The sequence below is a fragment of the Hypanus sabinus genome, chromosome 1 (assembly GCF_030144855.1).
Source record: "Hypanus sabinus isolate sHypSab1 chromosome 1, sHypSab1.hap1, whole genome shotgun sequence".
In the NCBI taxonomy this organism is placed as follows: Eukaryota; Metazoa; Chordata; class Chondrichthyes; order Myliobatiformes; family Dasyatidae; genus Hypanus; species Hypanus sabinus.
Genome location: NC_082706.1, coordinates 91,283,594 through 91,311,246, shown reverse-complemented (window position 1 = coordinate 91,311,246; position 27,653 = coordinate 91,283,594). Strand labels below are relative to the sequence as shown.

At 43.4% G+C, this 27,653-nt stretch overlaps 1 protein-coding gene across 6 annotated transcripts in view; it reads left to right on the top strand.

The window, feature by feature from the left end:
* Positions 1 to 27,653, top strand: part of LOC132395413 (neurocalcin-delta) — a 327,388-nt gene that overhangs the window by 270,279 nt on the left and 29,456 nt on the right. For all 6 annotated transcript variants that reach the window (XM_059971963.1, XM_059971973.1, XM_059971982.1 and 3 more), the window contains one exon: positions 21,867 to 22,265. In XM_059971963.1, coding sequence (XP_059827946.1) covers positions 21,888 to 22,265 — 378 coding nt within the window. In that variant the 5' untranslated portion in view covers positions 21,867 to 21,887. The remainder of the gene's footprint in view (positions 1 to 21,866; positions 22,266 to 27,653) is intronic.

Genomic DNA, 27,653 nt, shown 5'->3' with positions numbered 1-27,653 from the left:
TCTTGAGTCCACAGCGCCGGGTTCAGGAGATTATTCCATCAACTTTATTGTACTTCTCTGTGAATGCCTGCAAGAAAATTAATCAAGGGTGATTAATGGTTGCATATAAGTACTTCGATAATAAATCTACTTTGAACTTTGAACTATGGCAAGACTACATCTAGTGATGTGACATGGCTTACTATTGAAAATGGATGTTTGACCTAGAGAGAAAACTGCTTAAAATCAGTTCTCAATTGCAGCAATAACCCAGAATATTTTCATGTGCTTAGTGCTCCAGGTTAATTTTAGAGAACAAGAGCTCTAATTGAATTGACAGTAAGAGTTATTGTAGCATTAAATATGTACATCAAGCTGGTACCCTGCCAGATAAACCACAGCCATTCGAGCTGCTGTCGTGCTACTCTCACCAATGGCAAATCCACAGTTCGAGTCCTTCCTTCGTTGTCATCAGCGAGATCTGTGTCCATACCAAAGATCGGGCTCAAAGGTCAATTGGAAGTCCAGATGTCAAGTCTGCAAACTCTGTGAGTACACCGGAGAAACCGAAGACCCAGTTGTGGGTGATTTCACGAGTTAGCAGAAAGACGGAGGTCCAAGCCCTGAGATTGGGGGACTGTGGTTGTGAGTGGGAGGGAGGAAGGGGGCTTGCTTTGCCTTTGTGCTTGTTGTGTTCTGAGTTGTTCTGCCAAGCATGATGGCCACACTGTGTTGGCGCTAGAATGTGAAGTGATGCTTGTGGGCTGCCCCTGACACACCCTTAGGTTGTTAGTGCAAATTATGCATTTCACTGTATGTTTCGATGTACTTTGATAAATAAATTGCAGTCTGAATCTGCTGCAGGGATCTCATTGAGGACACAGCCCTCCACCGGTGTTCTTGCAACAATGAAATCATTTCCATAGGGCATGGTGTGGGGTGCAACACCAAGGAATTGTTCAATGGCTGCTTGCAGGGCTGGTGTTGAGGGTGATTCAGCGTACAATGGAGCCCCTCATTACTCAGGGCTGGCACGGAGTTTGCAGGCCTTTCCAGGGGCATCACTTCATGTTGATAGACCACCCAGATCCGAAGGTCTTTCCCATCATCTCCTGTTCAAAGATTCAAAGTACATTTACTATCAAAATATGTATGCAGTATACAACCCTGAGATGATTATTCTCACAGACAGCCTCGAAACACCATGGAGCCCGTTCAAAGGAAACATCAAACACATGACGAGCAAAAAGGACAAGTCAGGCAAACAGTAAACAAATGAATGAAAAACACACAGAACATAAAACATCAAACCATGGAGTCCTTGAAATATTCAGGTTGAACTGTTCAGTTTAGTTCATTTCAGTTCAATTTTTCATTGACTGCAGGCCACAGAGCTAGTCTGCCCCAATCAAAATCACAACAAAAAAGGTGAAATGAGAGACTAGAAGCACATCATAACATGAACTATAGAATCCAATCCACAAACTGCGTCGATTAAACCTCGCTCAGGACACAAGACTCCAGCACGATCCTCTGGCAGTAGCAGGCAAGAGAGAGAGAGAGACTGGTTAAACGCAGGCACCGTCCTCTGGCAGCAGTGAGCAAGAGGGAGAGAGAGAAACCGACCGGTACAAACAGGCAGATGGTGCTGACCACCTGCTCGCATTCCGTGCTCATCCTCGATTTGAATCCTGCTCGTTGCTTTAATTGGCGAGAAATGGAGTCAATCATGGGCTTTTCAGGTTTCTTGGCCTTTAGGCTGTGCACTCCTCCCTGAACCTCACCAAACTCCCTCAGAGAAAGCAAAGTGCCAGACTGCTAAATCAGCCCAACAGCACGCCACCAAAGTGTAAATCACAGGGTCTAATCACACACAGCTTAGTAGTAAAATCATATCTGAAGGAAGAAGTAGTAGTTTTGTGAAATGTCTGAAGGATGTCACCATTGGTCACGTCGTTCGCTGGCTCCGTCTTCAGCAGAAGCTGTTGTCTCCCCTCATCCTGGCAGCAAAGCGAGACACCACTCAGCTTCTATAGATAGGTAACAAGGAAAAGATGACCTCAAATTAATGCAGTTTCCATACTGATTGAAACAGGGTAATTATATTGGAAAATATGGAACTGGCAGAAAAATTAAAGGAAGAATTTGTGTCTGTCTTCATAAATAGGAAGCTACATAGAAGTATACACTCAGTGAGCACTTTATGAGATATAGGAGTGGAACCTGGCGTGGTCTTAGACCATAAGACATAGGAGCAGAATTAGGTCACTCCGCCTGCTCCGCTATTCCATCATGGCTGACATTTCTTTGTCCCCCATTACTACCTCATTATTTTCCAGTGGTCAAATATCAACTCTCATCTCCCTTTTACTCTTTATATAACAGAAAAAAAAATGTTTGTTTCCTGCTTTATATTATTGGCTAGTTTGCCCTCATATTTCATCTTTTCTTTTTTAAAGTATTTTCAGTTGCCTTTTGTTGGATTTTAAAAGCTTCCCAGTCATCCAACTTCCCACTCCAGTTTTACTACCGTATATGCCCTTTCCTTGGCTTTTATGCGGCCCTTAACTTCCCTTGTCAGCCACTGTTGCCTATTTCTGCCATTTGAGAACTACTTCTATGGGACATATCTGTCCTGTCCCTTGTGAACTATTCCCAGAAACTTCAGCCTTCTCTGCTCTGCTGTCATCCCCGCCAGTATCCTTCTCCGATTCACCTGGGCAAGCTCCCCTCTGATGCCCCTCTAATTCCCTTTATTCTATTACGATACTGATACATGTGACTTACGCTTCTCCCTCTCAAATTGGAGTATGAATTCAGTCATATTATGATCACTGCCTCCTAAGTCTTGTGCTGCAGTAGCCCAGCCACTTCAAGGTTTGAAGTGTTGTGCATTCAGAAATGGACTTCTGCACACCACTGTTGTAACATGTGGTTATTTGAGTTACTGTCACCTTCCTGTCAACTTGAACCAGTTTGGCCATTCTCCTCTCATTAACAAGGTGTTTCACTCACAGAACTGCCACTCACTGGGTGGTTTTTTTGGTTTTTTTATACCATTATCCATAAACTCTAGAGACTGTTGTGTGTGAAAATCCCAGGATATCAGCAGTTTCTGAGATACTCAAACCACCTCATTTAGCACCAACAATCATTCATGTTCAAAGTCACTTAGATCACCTTTCTTCCCCATTCTGATGTTTGGTCTGAACAACAACTGAACCTCTTGACCATTTCTGCATGCTTTTATACATTGAGTTGCTGCCACATGATTGGCTGATTAGATACTTGCATGATGAGCAGCTGTACCTAATAAAGTGGCCACTCAGTGAGTGAGTGTGAATGTGTGTGTGTGAGTGTGTGAGAGATGGGGAAGAGGGGATGCATCTTGCCTCGCCGATACGGGTGGAGTCTGTCTGGGTCAGGATTTTATAGGAGGCTACAGGTCTCATGTGATTGAGGAACTCCAAAAAAAAGTTAGTGAAATCTTAGTATTGGATAAATTAGTGGAACTGAAAAGTGATGTATCTACAAGTCTGATGACTTGCAAGCTAAGGTTTATTCCACAAACTTGGATGGAAAATGGAATCAAAGTTGGAAACTGTGTCCTGCTAACTGTTATGATTGGCATTTAAAACCTAAATATTTCAGTGTGAAAGGCTGTTGCACTGTTTAAAATGGAACGGCTTATAAATATTATAAATGTCAGCAAGGAACAAGTGGTGCTGGATATGCAACACAAAAGGAGATTAGACAGTGAAATACTACGTTCAGCATGTTTTATTGCTTAAGGTCAGAACACCTAGATATTGCATTGGATCCAACTTTCCAAGTGGCATTCTTGCCTAATGAGCCAAGAACATATTTATACATGTTTCAAGAATATATTTTAAAGTAGTACAAACGTGTTGCCATGCTAACTGAATCTTAAGTAGCCAACTGTTTAATATGATGTGTGGCTTTAGATTAATTAGAAATCATTAATTTCCTTAATCATACAGCAGGTTCTGAAAACATTTCACATACAAAAATATACTGTTAAGACAGGTAACCTTTCTGGGGAAAAAATGTGCTGTACATTGTAATAATGCATTTGTATGGGAAATGGTTGCATTATATTTTAAAAGCGGTTGGTGGATTTGAAGTGAATTAACACCTCTGGTAACATCAGTCAGAGAAGAAATGTGGTAACTGATTTTCTCACCTGGAGGTGTAAGCCCAAGTGAGGGGTCTCGTGACAGTCAGTGTGAAATGAGTTGTAGACAAGTAGCTTGACTTTATTATGGCTTTCTGAATCTACACTGCTGAACCATTCCATAATGGCTGATTGTATGTTATTTATTGTGATACAGCAGAGTAGGCCCCCTCCCGGCCCTTTGAGTCGTGCTGGTCCACAATCCCTGATTTAACCCTAGCCCAATCATGGGACAATTTACAATGACCAATTAACCTACCAACCGGTACATCTATGGATTGTGGGAGGAAACCGGAGCAAACCCACTCAGTCCCGGAGAGAACGTGCGAGCTCCTTACAGGCTCTGACACCCTGAGCTGTAATAGCATCACGCTAATCACTATGCTATCATTTTTTATGTACTTGCCTCTGCACCACCTCCGGCAGGGCATTACAACATCTTTAGTTTGTAATGCATTTCACTGTATCTTTCGATGTACGTGTGATAAATTAAGCTCATCCAGTGATTTGGTGAAAAATGGCTGCTGAACTCCAATCCAGACAAATGTGAGGGAATTGAATCCAGGTTGCTGGTACTGTAACGGGTTGTGCTAACCACTACATTTTATTTTCTCTCTCAACCCCATTCTCCTGCCTTCTCCCTATAACCATTGATGCTCTGTCTATTCAAGAAATAATCTGAATCCTTGCATGGTTGCCCATCCTGATGTTAGGCCAGTCGTGTGAAAAATGAGAGCTCAGTAAAAATTATGATCTGCAGAGCTCCTTGTTATAAAATCTCCCCATATTCCTTTGCTGTTGTTTTAGCATCCCTGTCTCCTGCCAACAATATAAGAAGCAACACATTTGTTTTAATGCCACCAGCAATTGTTCAGAAGTGAAACTTAAACTGAGAGTATTGCCTTCTGTTAATGAACTGGTGCTTTCACCGTGGTATGTGAGAGCTCATGATTACGATTTCCTTCACCTTTGTTTTCATTACATGATGACAAGCCACTAAGCTGACTAGTATTTACCATTACATAATTTGTGTGCAGTGCACTTTGACATTTCATCAATGCGTCTGCAGTTGAGCAACATTTTTTTTGTGTGAAATCAGGTTTGCAGGCTCAGTGTGTGGACAAAAGACACTACAGTAAAAAACTTAACTAGATATTCAGTAAACCGTTCAAGGTACACCCAATTACAAATGCTTGGCTGGTCTGCATTCTCTTGCTGCAGCACACTTGCACCATTCCAGAGCCCTGGTGCTTCCACCGAGCTAGATTCATACTCCAGCTGCACTGTGACATCATCAGCCGGCATCGTGGCGCCAACTAGCAGCCAGTTGAAGGGCTGCAATGCTCCTTAAACGGACCAATCCCAAGCAAGCATGGGGGAGCGGCTTTCCGTGAACAGATAAAATTAATGGTTACCACAACATTTCGCCCCTCGAGAGATGCAAGGCCGTGATACTCGGCCTACAGGCGAGTAAAAGCCTAGGGACGCCCCGCTATACTACACACAAAATGTAACACGATGGTACCTAGAATTATTAACCTTCTAGTTGCTACCCAGTGTTTTGCAGTAGCCCACCAACCTCCCAACAGCTCAAAAGGCCATCAGCTCCACCGCCCCACCCCCAGGGCTCCCTGCTTTTCTGATCTCATTTACTGATTACGGGATACGATCAGCCGGGTGAGTGACGTTCCCAGACTCATCAGGGATGTAGGTGCAGCGCTCTTGATCAATCGTAGCACAGATGCCACCTTACTCTGCGCGCAGATGGTCCAAGGTCTTCTGATTTTGAGAGGTCACCATCCACGTAGGCACCATCTCAGCTGACACTCTGGTCGCATCATCCTCTGTTTGCTTGAGCGCTGTGGCTGTCTCGTTGGGCAGTGTCTCCATCATAAAGTCCAAGCTATCATCCAGAACTTTTCTGTCTTTTATTGTGCTGACCGTCATGGGCAAGGTGCTCGTCTGGCTATTAAGGTGAAATATGTATGGTACCACATAGCCCGGATTGCAGCAGCTGTGGGGAGCCTGGGAGCTGCACATCCAGTAAGAACTATTCAGCATCCAGGGAGCACCTATCCACTGTTCCCCAGGATACTGCTCCTGCCCGAACTCGCTGTGCTCTACTGACTGATTGGACCCGTGCTCATCACCAACATTCCTTCCACTTCTCTCTAGGCAGAGGGATTACCTTGGGATTAGACAAATCATAAACAGGGAAGTACCAGCCCGTAAAACACGTGCTCCACCTGGGGTTTCTGTGACGCAAGTTCTTTAAGGCCACTCCCTTAGAATCAACTGTTCGCTCTCGGCTTTCCCCAAAAACAGAACGCAAAACTGGAGGAGCTGAGCTGTTCTTCTGTGGTAAAGGGTATATCATCCGTAGGAATGTTTTGTAGGATCTCGCACCGATCAACACATCACCACTGCCGTCAGCTTCCACCACTTTTCCATTCTGTAATGGAGGGAGACACAAACTCACTCCCACCTGGTTAATCGCTGGGTATTTAGACAGATCATCTCCTATTCCTCCGGTAAAATCACACTGCGTATTCCCTGATCTATGCGCCATAATCTCCCCTTGCCCTGGTAGCCCCTGTGAGTGTTGTACCCAAACCATCCCCAGTTCCTCCTCCAATTCCACTCCGACACTGCCAAGTGCAAGAGGGGAGCCTCCTGGGCTCACAGGTTGTCACAAACATGAGAAAAATCCGCAGATTCTGGAAATCGAAGCAACACACACAAAATGCTGGAAGAACTCAGCAGGCCAGGTAGCATCTATGGAAATGAATAAACAGTTGGTATTTCAGGCTGAGACTCTTCATCAGGCCTAGAAAAAAAAGATGAGAAGTCAGAGCAAGAAGCAGGAAGAATGTTCGACTTAATAAACATTCGACTGGGAGTACTCCTATTGGGAACATATCTGGGAGGAAGCGCATCAACACCCAATTTTCCACCTCCATAAATGCTGCCTGAATTGTTGAATTCCTCCAGCATTTTGTGTGTTTTGTCATGCTGGTCGTCCTCTGCCTGCTACAGCACACATAGCCACCCCTGAAAGGAGCGGATAGGGATCACAACTTAATCTGCTGTTTCAACAGCCCGTTCATACACTCAATCAGCCCTGCCCCTGTGGGTAGTATGGGATGTGGAACATCCACAAAATGCCGGATTCCGCATCCCATCCCTGGATTTTGGCTTCGGCAAAATGTGAGCCATTGTCTGATTGGATCTCCCAGGGGATCCCATACATGGATGACAAGTGCTGCAAGCCTTTTAGTGTTCTTTCCTGGTCAGCATAGCTGCACAGCACCACCAGTAGGACATTGGAATATGTGTCCACCTTTGTGAGCACATATCGTTTCTTGTTCTGTGATGGCAGAGGCCCAGCATATCTACTTGCCATACCTGACCGGTCCCTGTACCCTTTGGATGCTTCCCGGGGACCCTTTGACTACCCCCGAGCTTAACCTGCCGACAGGTAGGGCAGCTCGCAACTGCTGCCCTGGCCTCATCAAAAAGTCTACACCACCCCTAGGGCTTTTGCCCATTTCCTTGCCGCTTACTCTCCTATAGATGCCTCCTCTGCTGGTGTGCCCATACTGTGAGGCAAGTGTTCTTCTCCTTGGAAAACACAGCGGCCATCATTATCTGTGGAGCTCGATCGACAGCAGCATAGTGTTTGGCCGCAGGGTCCTGAGTGCTGTGGACATCTCATGGTAGACTGTGATTGGACATTGGTGCACATCCTTCCAGGTGTGTTCCCAATAGGAATACTCCCAGAGCCTGTGCACATCTCAGTTCTGCCCAAGCCAATGAGGTATTTACACTGCCATGCCATCAGTCATTGCCCAGGAATTAGTGTAGATTCTCATGGCCTCGTTGCCTCCTGGAGGGGCCACCAGCTCAGCCAATTGGCTAGATCCCCCTCACTCTTCTGGGTAATGCCCCCTCCCTGACACAGGATGGAGAGCAGCTGTCTTCCACCAGTCCCTACCACTCCACCAATAGCTGGAGCCATCAGTAGACCAGACTTGCTGTTTCTACTCAGCAGTCAGGGCGCTTTAGGGTTTACCCCACTCTAATGGATGAGGAATTGACGGTGGGAACTTCATCGGAGTGTAGTGGTCGTTACCAGGGAGAGACATGACCTGCTCATGGAGGCAGCTCACCCTATCGGGACCCTTCTCATCCCTGTCTGCAATGTACCACTTCTTCTTGAAAATGGAAGACCACTGAGCACAGTCCTCTCTGTGGGTTGAATTGTTAGACGTGGCAATTTCAAAGTCCGCTTTCTGCTCAGGACCCCGTTGGAAGGTCTGTTTCTGGGAGACTTGGTACTGGAGGCACAGCAGGAGGGGATGTGCTGATGCCAATACCCCTGCAGCCAGAAAGCACCTCCCTGGCTCCCCTTCCTGTCAGGGAACCCTACCTCATTAAGCACAGACATGATGTGCTGTCCCATTTTCACCAGTGGGTGTCCATCTGGCCTGACCAGTCTGCTGGTGCACTGTAGCCTGCCTGTAGGCTGGGGAGACTCCCAAATCTGCACAGTCGTCAGTCCACCCTGGGACTCAGCGCTTCTAACACTTCTGTTCAATCACCGAACCCTGCTCGCAGTGCCAATTGAGTGAAATTAGGTTCATGGGTTCGGTGAGTGGGGACACAAGACACTCACTACCAGTAAATAAGTTAACTATTTAAGACAGATACTAAACATTCAGTAAACCCTTCAAGTTAGATCAAGTTACAAATACGTTCTGTAAAGTGTGCACTCGGATCTTCTCTCACTGCAGTACACTTCCACTGTTCCCGCAGGGGAGGAGGGGTGGCATTACTGGTCAGGGATACTATTACAGCTATAGAAAGGGTGGGTAATGTAATAGGATCCTCTTTTGAGTCAATATGGGTAGAAGTCAGGAACAGGAAGGGAGCAGTTACTGTATTGGGAGTATTCTATAGGCCCCCTGGTAGCAGCAGAGATACCGAGGAGCATATTGGGAGGCAGATTTTGGAAAGGTGCAAAAATAACAAGGTTGTTATCATGGGTGACTTTAACTTCCCTGATATTGATTGGCACCTGATTAGTTCCAATGGTTTAGACAGGGCAGAATTTGTTAAGTGTGTCTAGGATGGATTTCTGTCACAGTATGTTGACAGGCCGACTAGGGGGAATGCCACACTAGATCTAGTATCAGGTAACGAACCGGGTCAGGTCACAGATCTCTCAGTGGGTGAGCATCTGGGGGAGAGTGACCACCACTCCCTGGCCTTTAACATTATCATGGAAAATGATAGAATCAGAGAGGACAGGAAAATTTTTAATTGGGGAAGGGCAAATTATGAGGCTATAAAGCTAGAACTTGTGGGTATGAATTGGGATGATGTTTTTGCAGGGAATTGTACTATGGACATGTGGTCGATGCTTAGGGATCTCTTGCAGGATGTTAGGGATAAATTTGTCCCGGTGAGGAAGATAAAGAATGGTAGGGTGAAGGAACCATGGGTGACAAGTGAAGTGGAAAATCTAGTCAGATGAAAGAAGGCAGCATACATGAGGTTTAGGAAGCAAGGATCAGATGAGTCTATTGAGGAATATAGGGTAGCAAGAAAGGAGCTTAAGAGCAGGCTGAGGACAGCAAGAAGGGGGCGTGAGAAGGCCTTGGCGTGTAGGGTAAAGGAAAACCCCAAGGCATTCTTCAATTCTGTGAAGAACAAAAGGTTAACAGGAGTGAAGGTAGGACCGATTAGAGATAAAGGTGGGCAGATGTGCCTGGAGACTGTGGAAGTGAGCGAGGTCCTCAATGAATACTTCTTTTCAGTATTCACCAATGAGAGGGAACTTGATGACGGTGAGGACAATATGAGTGAGGTTGATGTTCTGGAGCATGTTGATATTAAGGGAGAAGAGGTGTTGGAGTTGTTAAAATACATTAGGAGGGATAAGTCCCCGGGGCCTGACAGAATATTCCCCAGGCTGCTCCACGAGGTGAGGCAGGAGATTGCTGAGCCTCTGAGTCATCTTTATGTCCTCGTTGTCCACAGCAATTGTACTGGAGGACTGGAGGGAGGCGAATGTTGTCCCCTTGTTCAAAAAAGGTAGTAGGGATAGTCTGGGTAATTATAGACCAGTGAGCCTTACGTTTGTGGTGGGAAAGCTGTTGGAAAAATTTCTTAGAGATAGGATCTGTGGGCATTTAGAGAATCATGGTCTGATCAGGGACAGTCAGCATGGCTTTGTGAAGGGCAGAAGTTGTCTAACAAGTCTGATAGAGTTCTTTGAGGAGGTGACCAGGCATATAGATGAGGGTATTGCAGTAGATGTGATCTACATGGATTTTAGTAAGGCATTTAACAAGGTTCCACATGGTAGGCTTATTCAGAAAGTCAGAAGGCATGGGATCCAGGGAAGTTTGGCCAGGTGGATTCAGAATTGGCTTGCCTGCAGAAGGCAGAGGATCGTGGTGGAGGGAGTACAATCAGATTGGAGGGTTGTGACTAGTGGTGTCCCACAAGGATCAGTTCTGGGACCCCTACTTTTCGTGATCTTTATTAACGACCTGGATGTGGGGGTGGAAGGGTAGATTGACAAGTTTGCAGATGACACAAAGGTTGATGGTGTTGTGGATAGTTTTGAGGAATGCCAAAGATTGCAGAGAGACATTGATGAGATGCAGAAGTGGGCTGAGAAGTGGCAGATGGAGTTCAACCCGGAGAAGTGTGAGGTGGTACACTTTGGAAGGACAAACTCCAAGGCAGAGTACAAAGTAAATGGCAGGATACTTGGTAGTGTGGAGGAGCAGAGGGATCTGGGGATACATGTCCACAGATCCCTGAAAGTTGCCCCACAGGTAGATAGGGTAGTTAAGAAAGCTTATGGAGTGTTAGCTTTCATAAGTCGAGGGACAGAGTTTAAGAGTCGCGGAGTAATGATGCAGCTCTATAAAACTCTGGTTAGTCCACACTTGTGGTACTCTGTCCATTTCTGGTCACCTCAGTATAGGAAGGATGTGGAAGTATTGGAAAGGGTACAGAGGAGACTTACCAGGCTGCTGCCTGGTTTAGAGAGCATGCTTAATGATCAGAGGTTAAGGGAGCTAGGGCTTTACTCTCTGGAAAGGAGGAGGATGAGAGGAGACATGATAGAGATGACAAGATATTAAGAGGAATAGATAGAGTAGACAGCCAGCGTCTCTTCCCCAGGGCACCACTGCTCAATATGAGAGGACATGGCTTTAAGGTAAGGGGTGGAAAGTTTTTTACTCGGAGAGTTGTTGGTGCGTGGAATGCACTGCCTGAGTCAGTAGTGGAGTCAGATACACTAGTGAAATTTAAGAGACTACTAGACAGGTATATGGAGGAATTTAAGGTGGGGGGGGGTGTTATAAGGGAGGCAGAGTTTAAGGGTCAGCTCAACATTGTGGGCCAAAGGGCCTGTACTGTGCTGTATTGTTCTATGTTCTATCTTGCAGGTTGACTCAGTAGTAAGGAAGGTAGATTCAATGTTAGCATTCATTTTGAGAGGCCAAGAATCTAAAATCAAGGATGTACTGCTGAGACTTTATAAGGCTTTGGTCAGACTACATTTGGGGTATTGCGAGCTGTTTTAGGTCCCATATCTAAGAAAGGATGTTCTGGCACTGGAGAGGGTCCAGAGGAAGTTCACGAGAATGATCCTAGTAATGAAAATGAGGAGCATTTAATGTCTCAGGGCCTGTACTTGCTGGAGTACAGAAGCATGAGGGGTTAGCTCATTAAAACTTATCAAATATTGAAAGGCCTAGATTGAGTAGATATGGAGAGGATGTTTTCTATAGGGAGGGAGTCTAGGATCAGAGGGCACAGCCTCAGAATAAAGAATGTCCCATTAGAACAGAAATGAGAAGGTATTTCTTCAGCCAGTGGGTGGTGAATTTGTGGAATTCATTACCATAGACAGCTGAGGAGCCTGTGATTGGGTATATTTTATGTGGAAATTGATATGTTCTTGATTGATAAGGACCTCAAAGGTTATGGGGGAAGGCAGGAGAATGGGGTTGAGAGAGAGAATAAATCAGCTATGATGGAATGGTGGAGTAGACTTGATGGGTTGAAAGGCCTGTTTCTGTTCCTATGTCTTATGTTCTCATGGTTAACACAAGAAATAGCAACCACGTAATATGATTTTTAAGATCAAAGACCATAAGATGTAGGAGCAGAAGTAGGCCGTTCAGCCCATCGAGTCTGTTCCACTATTCAGTCAGTTCTTCTCGTCTTCCACATCCAATTCTTCCAGTTATTCCCACTCCCCTGCCTTCTCCCCATACCCTTTGATACCCTGGCTAATCAAGAACCTACCTATCTCTGCCTTAAATGCACACAATGACTTGGCCTCCACAGCCACTCGTGGCAACAAATTCCATAGATTTACCACCCTCTGACTAAGGTAATTTCTCTGCATATCTGTTCTAAATGGACATCCTTCAATCCTGAAGTCGTGCCCTCTTGTCCTGGACTCCCCTACCATGGGAAATAACGTTGCCATATCTCATCTGTTCAATCCTTTTAACATTCGGAATGTTTCTATGAGATCCCCCCTTATTCTCCTAAACTGCAGGGAATACAGCCCAAGAGCTGCTAGATGCTCCTCATCCAGTAACCCTTTCATTCCTGGAATCATTCGCATGAATCTTCTCTGAACCCTCTCCAATATCAGTATATCCTTTCTAAAATAAGGAGCCAAAATCTGCACACAATACTCCAAGTGTGGTCTCACGAGTGCCTTATAGAGCCTCAACATCACATCTCTGCTCTTATATTCTATACCTCTAGAAATGAATGCCAACATTGCATTTGCCTTCTTCACCACTGACTCAACCTGGAGGTTAACCTTTAGAGTATCCTGCACAAGGACTCCCAAGTCTCTTTGCATCTCTGCATTTTGAATTCTCTCCCCATCTAAATAATAGTCTGCCCATTAATTTCTTCCACCAAAGTGCATGACCATACACTTTTCAACATTGTATTTCATTTGCCACTTCTTTGCCCATTCCCCTAAACTATCTAAGTCTCTCTGTTTCCTTAACACTACCCACTCCTCCATCTGTCTTTGTATCATCAGCAAATTTAGCCACAAATCCATTAATCCCATAGTCCAAATCATTGACATACATCGTAAAAAGCAGCCTAATGTGAGGCCCCTTGTCAAAGGTTTTCTGAAATACCAAGTACACCACATCTACTATATCTCCTTTGTCTACCCTACTTGTAATTTCCTCAAAAAATTATAGTAGGTTAGTCAGGCAGGATTTTCCTTTCAGGATACCATACTGGCTTTGGTCTATCTTGTCATGTGCCTCCAGGTACTCCGTAATCTCATCCCTAACAATCAATTCCAACAACTTCCCAACCATTGATATCAGGTTATCAGGTCTATAGTTTCCTTTCTGCTGCCTCCCACCTTTCTTAAATAGCGGAGTAACATTTGCAATTTTCCAGTCATCTGGTACACTGCCAGAATCTATCGATTCTTGAAAGATCATTGTTAATGCCTCCGCAATCTCTCCAGCTACTTCCTTCAGAACCCAAGGGTGCATTCTGTCAGGTCCAGGAGATTTATCTACCCTCAGACTGTTAAGCTTCCTGAGCACCTTCTCAGTACTTCACTGACGTTCTTGAATGTTCAGTATACTGCAGATGTCATCCACTGTGAAGACTGATGCAAAATATACATTCTGTTCCTCTGTCATCTCTGTGTCTCTCATTACAATATCTCCAGCATCATTTTCTATTGGTCCTCTATCAACCCTCAACTCTCTTTTACCCTTTATATACTTTTAAAAACTTTTAGTATCTTCTTTGATATTAATCACCAGCTTTCTTTCATAATTCATCTTTCCTTCCGTAGTTTCTTCTGCAAGTTTTTAAAAGCTTCCCAATCCCCTATCTTCCCATAAGCTTTGGCTTCTTTGTACGCCCTCTCTTTTGCTTTTACTTTGGCTCTGACTTCACTTGTCGGCCATTTGTCTCTTTCTTCCATTCAAAAATTTCTTCTTATTTGGAATATTTCTGTCTAGTACTTTCCTCATTTTTCTCAGAAACTCCAGCCATTGCTGCTCTGCTGTCCTTCCTGCTAGACTCTCTTTCCAGTCAACCTTGGCCAGTTCCCCTCTCACACTATTGTAATTTCCTTTATTCCACTGAAATACTGACACATTGTAATTTAGTTAGTCCTTCTCAAATTTCAAAGTGAACTCAATCATATTGTGAACACTGTTCCCTAAGTGTTCCTTAACCTTAAGCTCTCTTATCACCTCCAGATCATTGCACAGCACCCAATCCAGCACAGCCAATCCCATAGTGGGCTCAACAACAAACTGGTCTAAAAAGCCATCCCTTAGAATTCTACAAATTCTCTTTCTTGAGGTCCGGTTCTAGTCTGGTTTTCCCAATCCACTTTCATGTTAAAAACCCCAATGGTTATCATGACATTGCCTTCTCTTTCTCCTGCTGTAATTTGTAATCCACATCCCAGATGCTGTTTGGAGGCCTGTATACAACTGTCATTAGGGTCCTTTTACCCTTGTCATTTCTTAACTCAACTCAGAGAGACTCTACATCTTCCGATCTTGTCATCCCTTTCTAATGATTTAATATTATTTCTTATACACAGGGCCACACCACCCCCTCTACCTACTAAACTGTCATTCCAATACACTGTATATCCTTGAAACCTTTAGCCAAGTTTCAGAGATGGCCACAACATCATACTTGCCAATCTGTAGCTGAATTTCAAGATCGTCCATTTTATTTTTCATGCTGTGTGCATTCAAATACAACACTTTCAGTCCAGTATTTGTTGCTTACTGTTTTAACTACACCACACCTCTGCTGCCCTGTAACTCATGCCACTGGCTGTGATTAAGCCTCACCTCCTGCCTGTCCTTTGTATCATCTCTGTTGCACACTATCTTTGATTTATTTCTGTTTACCCCTTCCTTAGCCCTATCACTCTGGATCCCACCCCCTTGCCAAATTAGTTTAAGCCCTCTTGAACAGCTCTATTAAACCTGTCTGCTAGGATATTGGACCCTTTGGGTTCAGGTGTAACCCGTCCTTTTTGTACAGATCGTACCTGCCCCAGAAGAGGCACCAATGATCCAGGAACCTGAAGCCCCACCCCCTACAACAGTCTCTCAGCCATGCATTAAAATGCATGATCATGCTATTCTTGCATTTGTTAGCACATGGCACAGGCAGCAATCCTGAGGTTGCTACCCTGGAGTTCCTGCTTTTCAGCTTCCTACCCAACTCCCTGAATTCTCTCTTCTCCCTTTCTTCAAAGACAGAAGAGCAACCAACTTCACATTAACCATATAACCATATAATAATTACAGCACGGAAACAGGCCATCTCGGCCCTTCTAGTCCGTGCTGAACGCTTACTCTCACCTAGTCCCATCGACCCACACTCAGCCCATAACCCTCCATTCAGGTTCTCGAGTCCTCAAGTCCTTGTACATTTTCTCATTACTCCTTCAATCTTCTCAATATCTTTCCTGTAGACAGGTGATCACAATACTCCAAATTAGGCTTGAATCCAAATATTGACGCAGAATCAGAGAATAGTTCAAGAGGATAAATGGTGTTTCGTTGACTTTGATTGCAAGAGCATTTTGAGTACAAGAGTGAAGAAGCCTTCATAGAACCATAGAACATTACAGCACAGAAACCCTGTGCCGAAACATTTTTCTGCTTAGTCCCCCTGACCTTCACCTGGCCCATATCCCTCCATATACCTCTCATCCATATACCTGTCCCAAGTTTTTCTTAAATGTTAAAAGTGAGGCCACATTTACCACTTCATCTGGCAGCCCATTCCACACTTCCACCACTCTCTGTGTGAAGAAGCCCCTTTAAACTCTTCCCCCTTTACCTTTAACCCATGTCCTCTGGTTTTTTTCTCCCCTGGCCTCAGTGGAAGAAGCCTGCTTGCATTCACTCAATCTATGCCCATCATAATGTTATATACCTCTATCAAGTCTCCCCTCATTCTTCGACACTCCAGGGAATAAAGTCCTAACCTATTCAACCGTTCTCTGTAATTCAGTTTCTCAAGTCCTGGCAACATCCTTGTAAACCTTCTCTGCACTCTTTCAACCTTATTAATATACTTCCTGTAACTCGGTGACCAAAACTGCACACAATACTCCAAATACGGCCTCACCAATGCCTTATACAACCTCACCATAACATTCCAACTCTCGTACTCAATACTTTGATTTATAAGGGCCAATGTACCAAAAGGTCTCTTTACTACCCTATCTACCTGTGACGCCACTTTTAGGGAAATATGTATCTGTATTCCCAGATCCCTCTGTTCTACTGCACTCCTCAGTGCCCTACCATTTACCTTGTATGTTCTATCTTGGTTTGTCCTTCCAAAGTGCAATACCTCACACTTGTCTGTGTTAAACTCCATCTGCCATTTTTAGCCCATTTTTCCAGCTGGTCCAGATCCCTCCGCAAACTTTGAAAACCTTCCTCACTCTCCACTACACCTCCAATCTTTGTATCATCAGCAAATTTGCTGATCCAATTTACTACATTATCATCTAGATCAGGGGTCGGCAACCCGCGGCTCCGGAGCCACACGTGGCTCTTTCAACTCTGTGCTGCGGCTCCCTGTGGCTTTGGAAAATAAATGATGAGTATTTAATTAAAATGTATTTATGTTAGTTTGTTAGTTTTTGAAATGTAATTCTAAATTTGAAGATTATGGTGATCTTGTACAATCTAAATAAAACGTTGAGGTGACCCATTTCCTGGCACATCCGTACCGGCTCACAATTTGCCAGCTTTCCAGCTAAGGGAGATAGCCTACGGGGGTTTGTGAGTATGTGTCTTTTGGAGCATCCGCGCCCACGGGGGGGCAGGTTGAGAGAGGCTTAAAAGCAAGGCTGTGTAGTTCGAATAAAGTTATCTTTGACTGCAGTTTACCCACTCCGTGTTGTTATTTTAGCGCTGCGTGTAGCACACCGCTACAATGTGTTTTTATCGCTATTAATATACGTCACCACTGCCAATGCCTGACACCCGCCAGTGCGTGATTTCTTTTAATTTTTCGATCCAAGGTGGGCTAACTATGGAGTAACCTTCAACCCAACGTCTTTTTTTCGGAGTTCAAAATGTTTTTGTTGCATGCAGAAATGTAATTTCGTTTGCTCTGCAGGAGTTCATCAATTTCATAAATGCAACACATTATAGTTTGTTTATACATAGCATAAAGGCAAAAAAAATGTTGTATGCAGTGTTATTTCATTTTAAATGTCAAACGGGTTTTGTGGCTCCCAGTGTTTTCTTTTCTGTGGGAAGCGGGTCCATATGGCTCTTTCAGTGGTAAAGGTTGCCGACCCCTGATCTAGATCATTGATATAGATGACAAATAACAATGGACCCAGCACTGATCCATGTTGCACACCACTAGTCACAGGCCTCCACTCTGAGAAGCAATCCTCCACTACCACTCTCTGGCTTCTCCCATTGAGCCAGTCTAATCCAGTTTACTACCTCACCATGTATAACTAGCAACTGAATCTTCCTAACTAACCTCCCATGCGAAACCTTGTCAAAGGCCTTACTGAAATCCATGTAGACAACATCCACTGTCCTCCCTTCATCCACTTTCCTTGTAACCTCCTCGAAAACATCTAATAGATTGGTTAAATATGACCTACCACGTACAAAGCCTTGTTGACTCTCCCTAATAAGTCCCTGTCTATCTAAATACTTGTAGATCCTATCTCTTAGTACTCCTTCCAATAATTTACCTACTACCGACGTCAAACTTACCAGCCTCTAATTTCCTGGATTACTTTTAGAGCCTTTTTTAAACAACGGAACAACATGAGCTATCCTCCAATCCTCTGGCGCCTCACCCATGCATACCGACATTTTAAATATATCTGCCAGGGCCCCTGCAATTTCAACACTAGTCTCCTTCAAGGTCCGAGGGAATACCCTGTCAGGTCCTGGGGGATTTATCTACTCTGATTTGCCTCAAGATAGCAAGCATCTCCTCCTCTTCAATATGTATAGGTTCCATGACCTCACTAATTGTTTGCCTTATTTCCATTGACTCTATGCCAGTTTCCTTAGCAAATACAGGCGCAAAAAAAACCCATTTAAGATCTCCCCCATTTCTTTTAGTTATATATAAAGCCGACCACTCTGATCTTCAAGAGGACCAATTTTATCCCTTACTATCCTTTTGCTCTTAATATACCTGTAGGAGCTCTTTGGATTATCCTTCACCTTGACTGCCAAAGCTACCTCATGTCTTCTTTTAGCTCTCCTGATTTCTTTCTTAAGTACTTTTTTTTCCTCTTTTTATACTCCTCACGTACCTTGTTTGCTCCCTGTTGCCTATACATGTTGCTTCATGGTGAGCCCACTACAGGTCTGGTCTCCCCGCCTAGGAAGGATATGTTCATAATAAAGAGAGTGCAACAGGGAATCACTGGATTGATTTCTGTACTGTTGAGATGAGGGTGGATGGGTTGATGAAGTGGTGTTAGGTCAATGGCACACAGTATTCCTGAACCTTTGTCTGTGTTTTCCTCAAAACTCAACAAAATGGCATATTTTCCCTGTGACCACATGGGATGCCTTCCCCATTACAGGGATATGCAGATTGGTCCCAGTAACACACACAAAGTGCTGGAGGAACTCAGCAGGTCGGACAGCATCTATGGAAAGGAATAAAAAGTCAATACATAGAGCCGAGACTCTTCATGAGGAAGGGAGAAGAAGCTGGATTAAGAAGGTGGGAGGAAGGGAAGGAGTACAAGCTAGAAGGTGATAGGTGAAGCCAGATGTGCGGGAAGGTAGAGGGGGGTGGGGGATGAAGTGAGAAGCTGCGAGGTGATGGGGGGAAAAGATAGATGGCTGAAGAAGAAGGAATTTGATGGGAGAGAAGTATGGACCATGGGAGAAAGAGAAGGTGGAGGGACACAAGGGGGAGATGATGAGAAGAGGGGTGAGAGGGCAGCCGGATTGGGGAATTGAAATGGAGAGAAGTGGGAGAGGGGAGAAATGATGGATGTTCAGGTTGGAGGCTACTCAGAGAGAATATGAGATGTTGCTCCTCCAACCTGAGAGTGGCCTCATTGTGGCAGTAGAGGAGCCCATGGACTGACATGTCAGAATGGGTATCTGGATTAGAACTAAAATTGAGAAATCCTGCTTCCTGCGGACGGAGCTAAGATGCTCTTCGAAGCAGAGTAGAGGAGGCCACATCAGGAGTACTGGATACAGTAGACTTGCAGGTGAAGGGTTGCCTCATCTGGAAGGACTGTCTGGGGCCCTGAATGCTGGTGAGGAAGGAGGTGAATGCGAAGGTGTAGAAATTCCACTGGCAGGGATAACTTCTAGGAGGGAGATCAATGGGGAGGGGCGACTGGACAAGGGAATCACAGAGAGAGTGATCCTTGTGGAAAGTGGAGGTGGGGGGAGGTAAAGATGTGATTGGTGTTTGTTCCTAGTGTGGGTGAGTGCTAGATCTGGGGGCATTTGATGGGAATGTGGGGAGAAATAAATGAGGTTAGTTTAGGATTATTGTAAAGTTGGAGCTTAGTGGACAGCATGCACACAAAGATTCAATGATATTTGTTTGCTGGATTAGAGGAGGTTGAAGCAGGGTGATGGAAGTGGTGGGAATTGTAACAGATTAATAGCAAGTGCTGTATTCCAAGAACCTCCATTGTAACTTGTTGATTCACAAAAGGGATTTTTAAGCAAAACATTTCATCAATTGAAAAAAACTTGACAAAACACTTTGTGGCTATTTTTGTTTATTATTCTGATGCATCAAATATGGTGCACTATTAATTTATGGTGAGAAATACTTTTATAACTCAAAAGTGCGTAACTCAAGGGTCAGAAATTATTGTAGAGAAAATTCATAAATCAGAACATGCAGATTGATGATTGGTAATAGGCGTTTCTGCAGCATTCATAGAAATATAGAAAACCTTTATCACCATACAGGCCCTTCGGCCCACAGTGCTGTGCCAAATACTGACTTACTTTAGAAATTACCTAGGGTTACCCTTAGCCCTCTTTTTTTTAAGCTCCATGTACCTGTCCAGGAGTCTCTTAAAAGACCCTATTGTATCTGCCTCCACCATAGTCACTGGCAGCCCATTCCACGCACTCACCACCCTCTGTACCTACCTCTAAACACCTTACAGCTGTGCCCTCTCCTGTTAGCCACCATTCATCAGACATCAGGATTCTTGAAATAGTTAATCATATTTATTAGTAAGTATATCTCATTAAACAAAGTAAAAGTTTTAATTTTTCTATTTTTTGTTATAAATACACTATTATATTTACTTGATTTCACTCTGACCTTTCTCAGAACAGTTTTGTGCTACACATACACTCAGTGGCCACTTGGCTAGGTACAGGAGTAGAAGCTGGTGTGGTCTTCTGCTGCAGTAGCCCATCCATTTCAAGGTTCAACATGTTGTGTATTCAGAGATGCTCCTCTCACCACAGTTATAACGAGTGGTTATTTGAGTTACTGTCACCTTCCTGTCAGCTTGAACCAGTCTGGCCATTCTCCTCTGACCTCTCTCAATAACAAGGCACTCTCGCCCACAGAACTGCTGCTCACTGAATGTTTTTGTTTCTCGCACCATTCTCTGTAAACTCTAGAGACTGTTGTACATGAAAATCCCAGGAGATCAGCAGTTTCTAAGATACTCAAACCACCCCATCTGGCACCAACAATCATTTCACAGTCAAAGTCACTTAGGTCATATTTCTTCTTCTTTCTGATATTTGGTCTGAAAAACAATTAAACATCTTGATCGTGTCGACATGCTTTTATGCACAGAGTTGTTGCCACATGATTGGCTGATTAGATATTTGCATTAATGAGCTGGTGTGCAGGTGTATGTAATAAAGTGGCCACTGAGCGTAGAATGAAAGGCAATTTATTTCTCATTAAGATCATAAGACATGGGAGCAGAGTTAGGCCATTCAGCCCATCGAGTCAGCTCCACCTTTCAATCATGTCTGATTTACTATCCCTCTCAATCCCACTCTTGTGCCTTCTCCCTGTAACCTTTGATGTCCTTACTAATTGAAGTACATACTAACTGCCTCTTTAAATATACCCAAAGACTTGGCCCACACTCCATCTGTGGCAATACCACAGATCAATACCCACTATCTAAAGAAATTCCCCTTCATTTCTGTTCTAAAGAGACATATTTGTATTCTGAAGCTGTGCCCCTGCTCCTAATTTCCCCCACTATAGGAAACATCCTCTCTGTTCTTGTGAACTTCCTCTGGAGCCTCTCCATTATCAGCACATCCTTTCTTAGATAATGTGCCTAACACTGCCCGAAATACTCCAAATGTGGTCTGACCAACAAAGCCTTATTAATTCAGGATCTATTTCATATCCAGAAAGCCCTCCTTTCTGAGGTGATAGTAACACATGGAAAGCTCTTACATAAGCTTCTGAATATGGATTCTGACCAGGATTTGGAGTTATCTCCAATTATACGTACCGAGTTTTCTGTTGCTAAGTCCTGCACAATTTTGATGTGTTTGATACTTTGAAATGATGTTGTTAATTCAAGCATGTTGACTTGTATTCACTGTAATGTGGTTCCAATAAATGTCTTTTTGCAATTATTCTGCAGCTTGAGGCCTTTAAATTCAAGATGGGGAAGCAGAATAGCAAACTACGGCCTGAGGTGATGCAGGATTTGCTGGACAGCACAGACTTCACGGAGCACGAAATTCAGGAGTGGTATAAAGGTTTCCTCAGGGATTGCCCTAGCGGGAACTTATCAATGGATGAATTCAAGAAAATTTATGGGAACTTCTTTCCCTATGGGGATGCTTCCAAATTTGCTGAGCATGTTTTTCGTACCTTTGATGCCAATGGAGATGGAACAATAGACTTCCGGGAGTTTATCATTGCGCTAAGTGTCACATCGAGAGGCAAGCTGGAGCAGAAGCTAAAGTGGGCGTTCAGTATGTATGATCTAGATGGAAATGGATATATCAGCAAGTCAGAAATGCTGGAAATTGTTCAGGTACCCTCAATTATTGCAATTTATTTTCTGTTGTAGCATAACCTTAAAATGTTTTGATAATCTGGTACTCCTTGGCTTTTTCTTATATTCTCATCGTGAGTTGTGTTTAGAATTTGTGAATCTATAGCCTCACTGGGTCTGAGTTGAAGCACACTGGATGCCAAAGATTTTACTTCCTGAATACTTTTGGGTACATCTTACGGATTTTGGGCTGCTGATCATTAAAGTCACCATGAAATTTCCCTATCACGCACCATTTTTTAAAAATCACCTATTTGTTACTTTAATGTATAATTCAAGTCAGAATAACTGATGCGAAGAAGAAGGGAGGCATTTTTGTCGGTCCACAAATCAGTCAGGTCATTAATGACAGGCAGTTTGAAGAACTTCTAGTGGGATTGGAGAACATTGCATGGGAGGCAGTCAAGGGTGTTGTTGAAAATTTTCTTTGCAACTACAGAGCACCAAACTACATGCAGCTGGTTGACAACAAGCTTTGAGCATTCAAATCCCTGAAGTGCAACTTGTCATTAAAGATTCATTTTCCCATTAAGATTTCTTCCCTGCAAATCATGGTGCTGTCAGTGACGAACATGGTGAAAGGTTTCACTAGGGCGTTGTGGTCATGGAGAGACGGTATCAGGGCAACCATCGATGCTGACTGATTATTGTTGGACGCTTTAGCAAGAACACTCAGACAGAAAACAAATGATAATCATCAACAAACCATTTTTAGCTAAATTGAACTATTGTAACGCATCAGCACATTATGCAATGAAATGCATTATATTCAATAAAAGTTAATTTCTTGTTTCTCCAATTTCCGATGTGATACAAGCTGTCTGATCATATATTTGCGTTTAGCTTCAAGTGCTTGTGTTTGCTTCATAAACAAAAAAACATTCCAAGAAAGCAACACTTCCAAAAAAATTTGTTGTCCAGTGTTATTGAAAGGTGCATGTTATTGCCAAGTTACAGGATTTGCTAAGAATCTATCTCACTTATAATTCATTTGCCCTTGATGGGGTAAGTCTTTGCAGAGACATCACAAACACAAATATATCCTCAGTCTTTGGGCTTTGTCACTTCTTTCGCTGTATAGTTTTCAATAAAATAATTATTGTGATATTTTTATCATAAATGCCATGGGAACATGAAGTTAAATAGTCTTGGCTGGAGGAGAGCATTATTACAGAAGGCAATAATTTCAAAAATTGTCAGATGTTTCTGAGTCCCATTAAAGTTCAAAGTAAATTTATTTTGACAATACATATATATCATATACAAGCCTGAGATTCAGTTTCTTGTGGGCACACAAAGTAAATCCAAGAAGCACAATGGAAGACCACACCCAACGGGGCAAACAAACAATGTGCATGGGAGAGAAACTGCTAAAGTACAAAAGTAAAACAAACAAATAAATATAAATAAATATTGAGAACTTATGATGTAGAGTCCTTGAAAGTGAGTCCATAGGTTGTGGGAACTGTTCAGTGATGGGGCAGATGAAATTGAGTGAAGTTACCTCCTCTGGTTCAAGAGGCTGATAGCTGAGGGGTAATACCTGTTCCTGAACCTAGTGGTGTAGGTCCTGAGGCTTCTGTATGGACTTGGTGTGCTGGTAGGCAAATTGGAGTGGATCCAAGTCACTCTCAGGGAGGAATTGATATGTTTCATCACCAACCTCTCAAAGCACTTCATCATTGTGAGTGTAAGTGCTACTGGATGATTGAGGCAGTTACCACGTCTTTCTTACGCACCAGTATAATTAAGCCTGCTTGAAACAAGTGGGTACCTTAGACTGCCAAAATGAGAGGTTAAAGATGTCAGTGAACACCCAGCCTGTTGATAAGCATAGATCTTTAGTACTCAGCCAGATACCCCATCTGGGATGGATGCTTCCCCTGGGTTCACCCTCTGAAGGATGCTCTCACATTAGCCTCAGAGTCTTAAGTCACAAGATCATCAGGGGCTGTGAAAATTCATGAAGATTTCTCCATGTTTTGAAGGTCAAAGTCAGCATAGAAGGCATTGAGTTCATCTGGGAGCAAAGCCTCATTGTCACATATTTTGCTTGGTTCCTCTTTGTAAGAACTAATAGCGTTCAAGCCCTGCCACAGCTATTGAGTATCCTTCAGTAATTCAAGCCTCACACGTGAGATGGCTTTCTGGAGCTTTTACCTGGACTTCTTATATCTTTCTTGCTTTGCCGTTCCTGAACGCCACTGATCTGGCCCTCAGCAGACTGTGGATCTCATGGTTCATCCAGTACTTCTGCTTTGGGAAAGCTCTGAATGATTTTGTGGGGACACATTCATCTATGACTGTTTCTATAAATTCCATGACAAACATAGTGTATTCGCTCAGATCCTCTTGAGTCCTTGAACATGCCCCATTCCATTGACTCAAAGCAATCCTAACACCACTCCTCTGCTCCCCGACCACCTCTTTGTTGTCAAATGATTCTATTTACTGAAATACGATCTAGGCATGGAACAGTTATATAGCAATAGTTGTGTATGTTGGGGCCACTGGTGTTGGAAATTATATGTTCATGATAATTGGGCAGAGATTTCTTCAAACATGCCTGATTGAAGCCGCCGACTATGATTTGAAATTTATCAGAGTGGGCTGTTTCTTATTTGCTGATGGCAACATCCAACATCACGAGTGCCTGGTTAACATCGGCCTTTGGCAGTATGTAAATTGCGGTCAGGATCACAGAGAACTCTCCTGGTAAGTAGAATGGTTAGTACTTAGTGATTAGATGTTCCAGGCCGGGGAACAAGAGTGCAACAAGACCACTGCATTCAAGCACCACGAAGAGTTTATCATAGAAAACTCTCACCTTTTGCCTTCTCTGAATCAGCAATCTGGTCCATCCTGTGTATCAAGAAGCCTGGGGTCTGACTGGTGTATCCAGCATGTCTGATATGAGCCATGTCTTCATGAAACACAGAACACAGCAATTTCTCATTTCTCATACAGAAATCTTGCCCCTAGGTCCTCAAATCTTGTTCTCCAGCAACTGTAAATTTGCTAGCAAGACAATGGGAAGTGGAACTCTCGTTCTTCTGCACTTCAGTCTGCCTTGGAGTCCTACCATTCTCCCTCTCTTCCAGCCATGGTGATGTACCACTTAAAGGTGCCATACCTGCATACTTGACTGATAATCCAACAAGTCCTTCAGAAGATTGTGAATTTGCTAGTTCATTAAGATGGTTCAAAAGCACATTGCTTAAAGGGAAATTGCAGGCTTAGATTGCATTGAGAGTAATTCAGAAGAAGTATATTTAGAAGTTCTGTAAATAGCCATGGTTCATCTCGGAAGAAATTAGTAATTCCATTGCATACAAGACAAAGGACTTTGTCTTGGAGCCCATGATAGCTACAGTGGTGATGGAAGAGGGGTATTAAATTGGTTGATTTCTCCCTTTTTCTATTCCTGAATTTACCATGTTGCAAGGATGGTATAATTGCTTATATTATTTGCCTCTTTCTGTAATTATATCCAAATTGAATCATTTTCCCAAACACTCTTGTAAGCTAGATGTATCCTGAACCTTCCCCCCAAGAATTACAGTTCATGTTTTGGACCGTGACACTTTGGCAGGTACTGTACTTTTTTCCATAGATGCTGCCTGGCTTGCTGGGTTCCTCCAGCATTTCATGTGTGTGTTGCTTGGATTTCCAGCATCTGCAGATTTTCTCTTGTTTGTGGGAGGCATGAGTAGACTACATAGCCACTTCTGCCTGCTCTACCAGTCAATAAGGTCTTTTACTTTACTACTACTTTCCTATACTACATATCTATTGTATCTATAATTCTACTGATTTCTGGCATGGTGCATCTGAGGAGCACAATTGCCTTTTCATTCTCCATGGTTTCTGCAACCCATTAATGACACCACCAGGAAAGGATTTTTATTTTTATTTTTATTTATTTAGAGATATAAATCAGGCCCTTCCAGCCTAATGAGCTGCACTATCCAGTAACCCACTGGCTGAGTCACAGGACAATTTGCAACGACCAGTTATCCTACTCACCAATGCGTTTTTGAGAAGAAACTGGATTACCCGGAGGAAACCCACATGGTTCAGGGGAGAACACATAAACTCCTTACAGACTCCAAACTCTGGAACGCCGCGAGCTGTAAAACTGCCACGCTAACTGCTATGCCACCTTGGTGCCCTGCCACTTGCTGGCATTGGTCAGGGTCCAGAGGAGCTTCCTGGGAATGAAAAGGTTAACATGTGAGGAGCATTTGATGGCTCTGGGCCTGTACTCACTGGAGTTTAAAAGAATGGTGCAGAATATCTTTAAAACCTATTGAATTGTGTAAGGTAAGGGAAACAAGTAGGGAGGTTATGGAAGCTATGACAATTAAAGAGGAGGAAGTACTGTCGCTTTTAAGGAATATAAAAGTGGATAAGTCTCCGGGTCCTGACAGGATATTCCCTAGGACCTTGAGGGAAGCTGGTGTAGAAATAGCAGGGGCTCTGACAGAAATATTTCAAAAGTCATTAGAAACGTGAATGGTGCCAGAGGATTGGCAAATTGCTCATGTGGTTCCATTGTTTAAAAAGGGTTCTAAGAGTAAACCTAGCAATTATAGGCCTGTTAGTTTGACGTCAGTGCTGGGTAAATTAATGGAAATTATTCTTAGATATGGTACATATAATTATCTGGATAGACAGGGTCTGATTAGGAATAGTCAGCATGGATATGTGCATGGAAGGTCATGATTGACAAATCTTATTGAATTTTTTGAAGAGGTTATGAGGAAAGTTGATGAGGGTAAAGCAGTGGATGTTGTCTATATGGACTTCAGTAAGGCCTTTGGCAAGGTTCCGCTCGGAAGGTTAGTTGGGAAGGTTCAATCGTTAGGTATTAATATTGAAGTAGTACAGTGGATTCAACAGTGGCTGGATGGGAGATGCCAGAGAGTAGTGGTGGATAACTGTTTGTCAGGTTGGAGGCCGGTGACTATTGGTGTGCCTCAGGGATCTGTATTGGGTCCAATGTTGTTTGTCATATACATTAATGATCTGGATGATGGGGTGGTAAATTGGATTAGTAAGTATGCAAATGATACTAAAATAGAAGGCGTTGTGGATAATGAAATAGGTTTTCAAAGCTTGCAGAGAGATTTAGGCCAGTTAGAAGAGTGGGCTGAACGATGGCAGATGGAGTTTAATGCTGATAAGTGTAAGCTGCTACATTTTGGTAGGAATAATCCAAATAGGACATACATGGTAAATGATAGGGCATTGAAAAATGCAGTAGAACAGAGTGATCTAGGAATAATGATGCATAGTTCCCTGAAGGTGGAATCTCATGTGGATAGGGTGGTGAAGACAGCTTTTGGTATGCTGGCCTTTATAAAT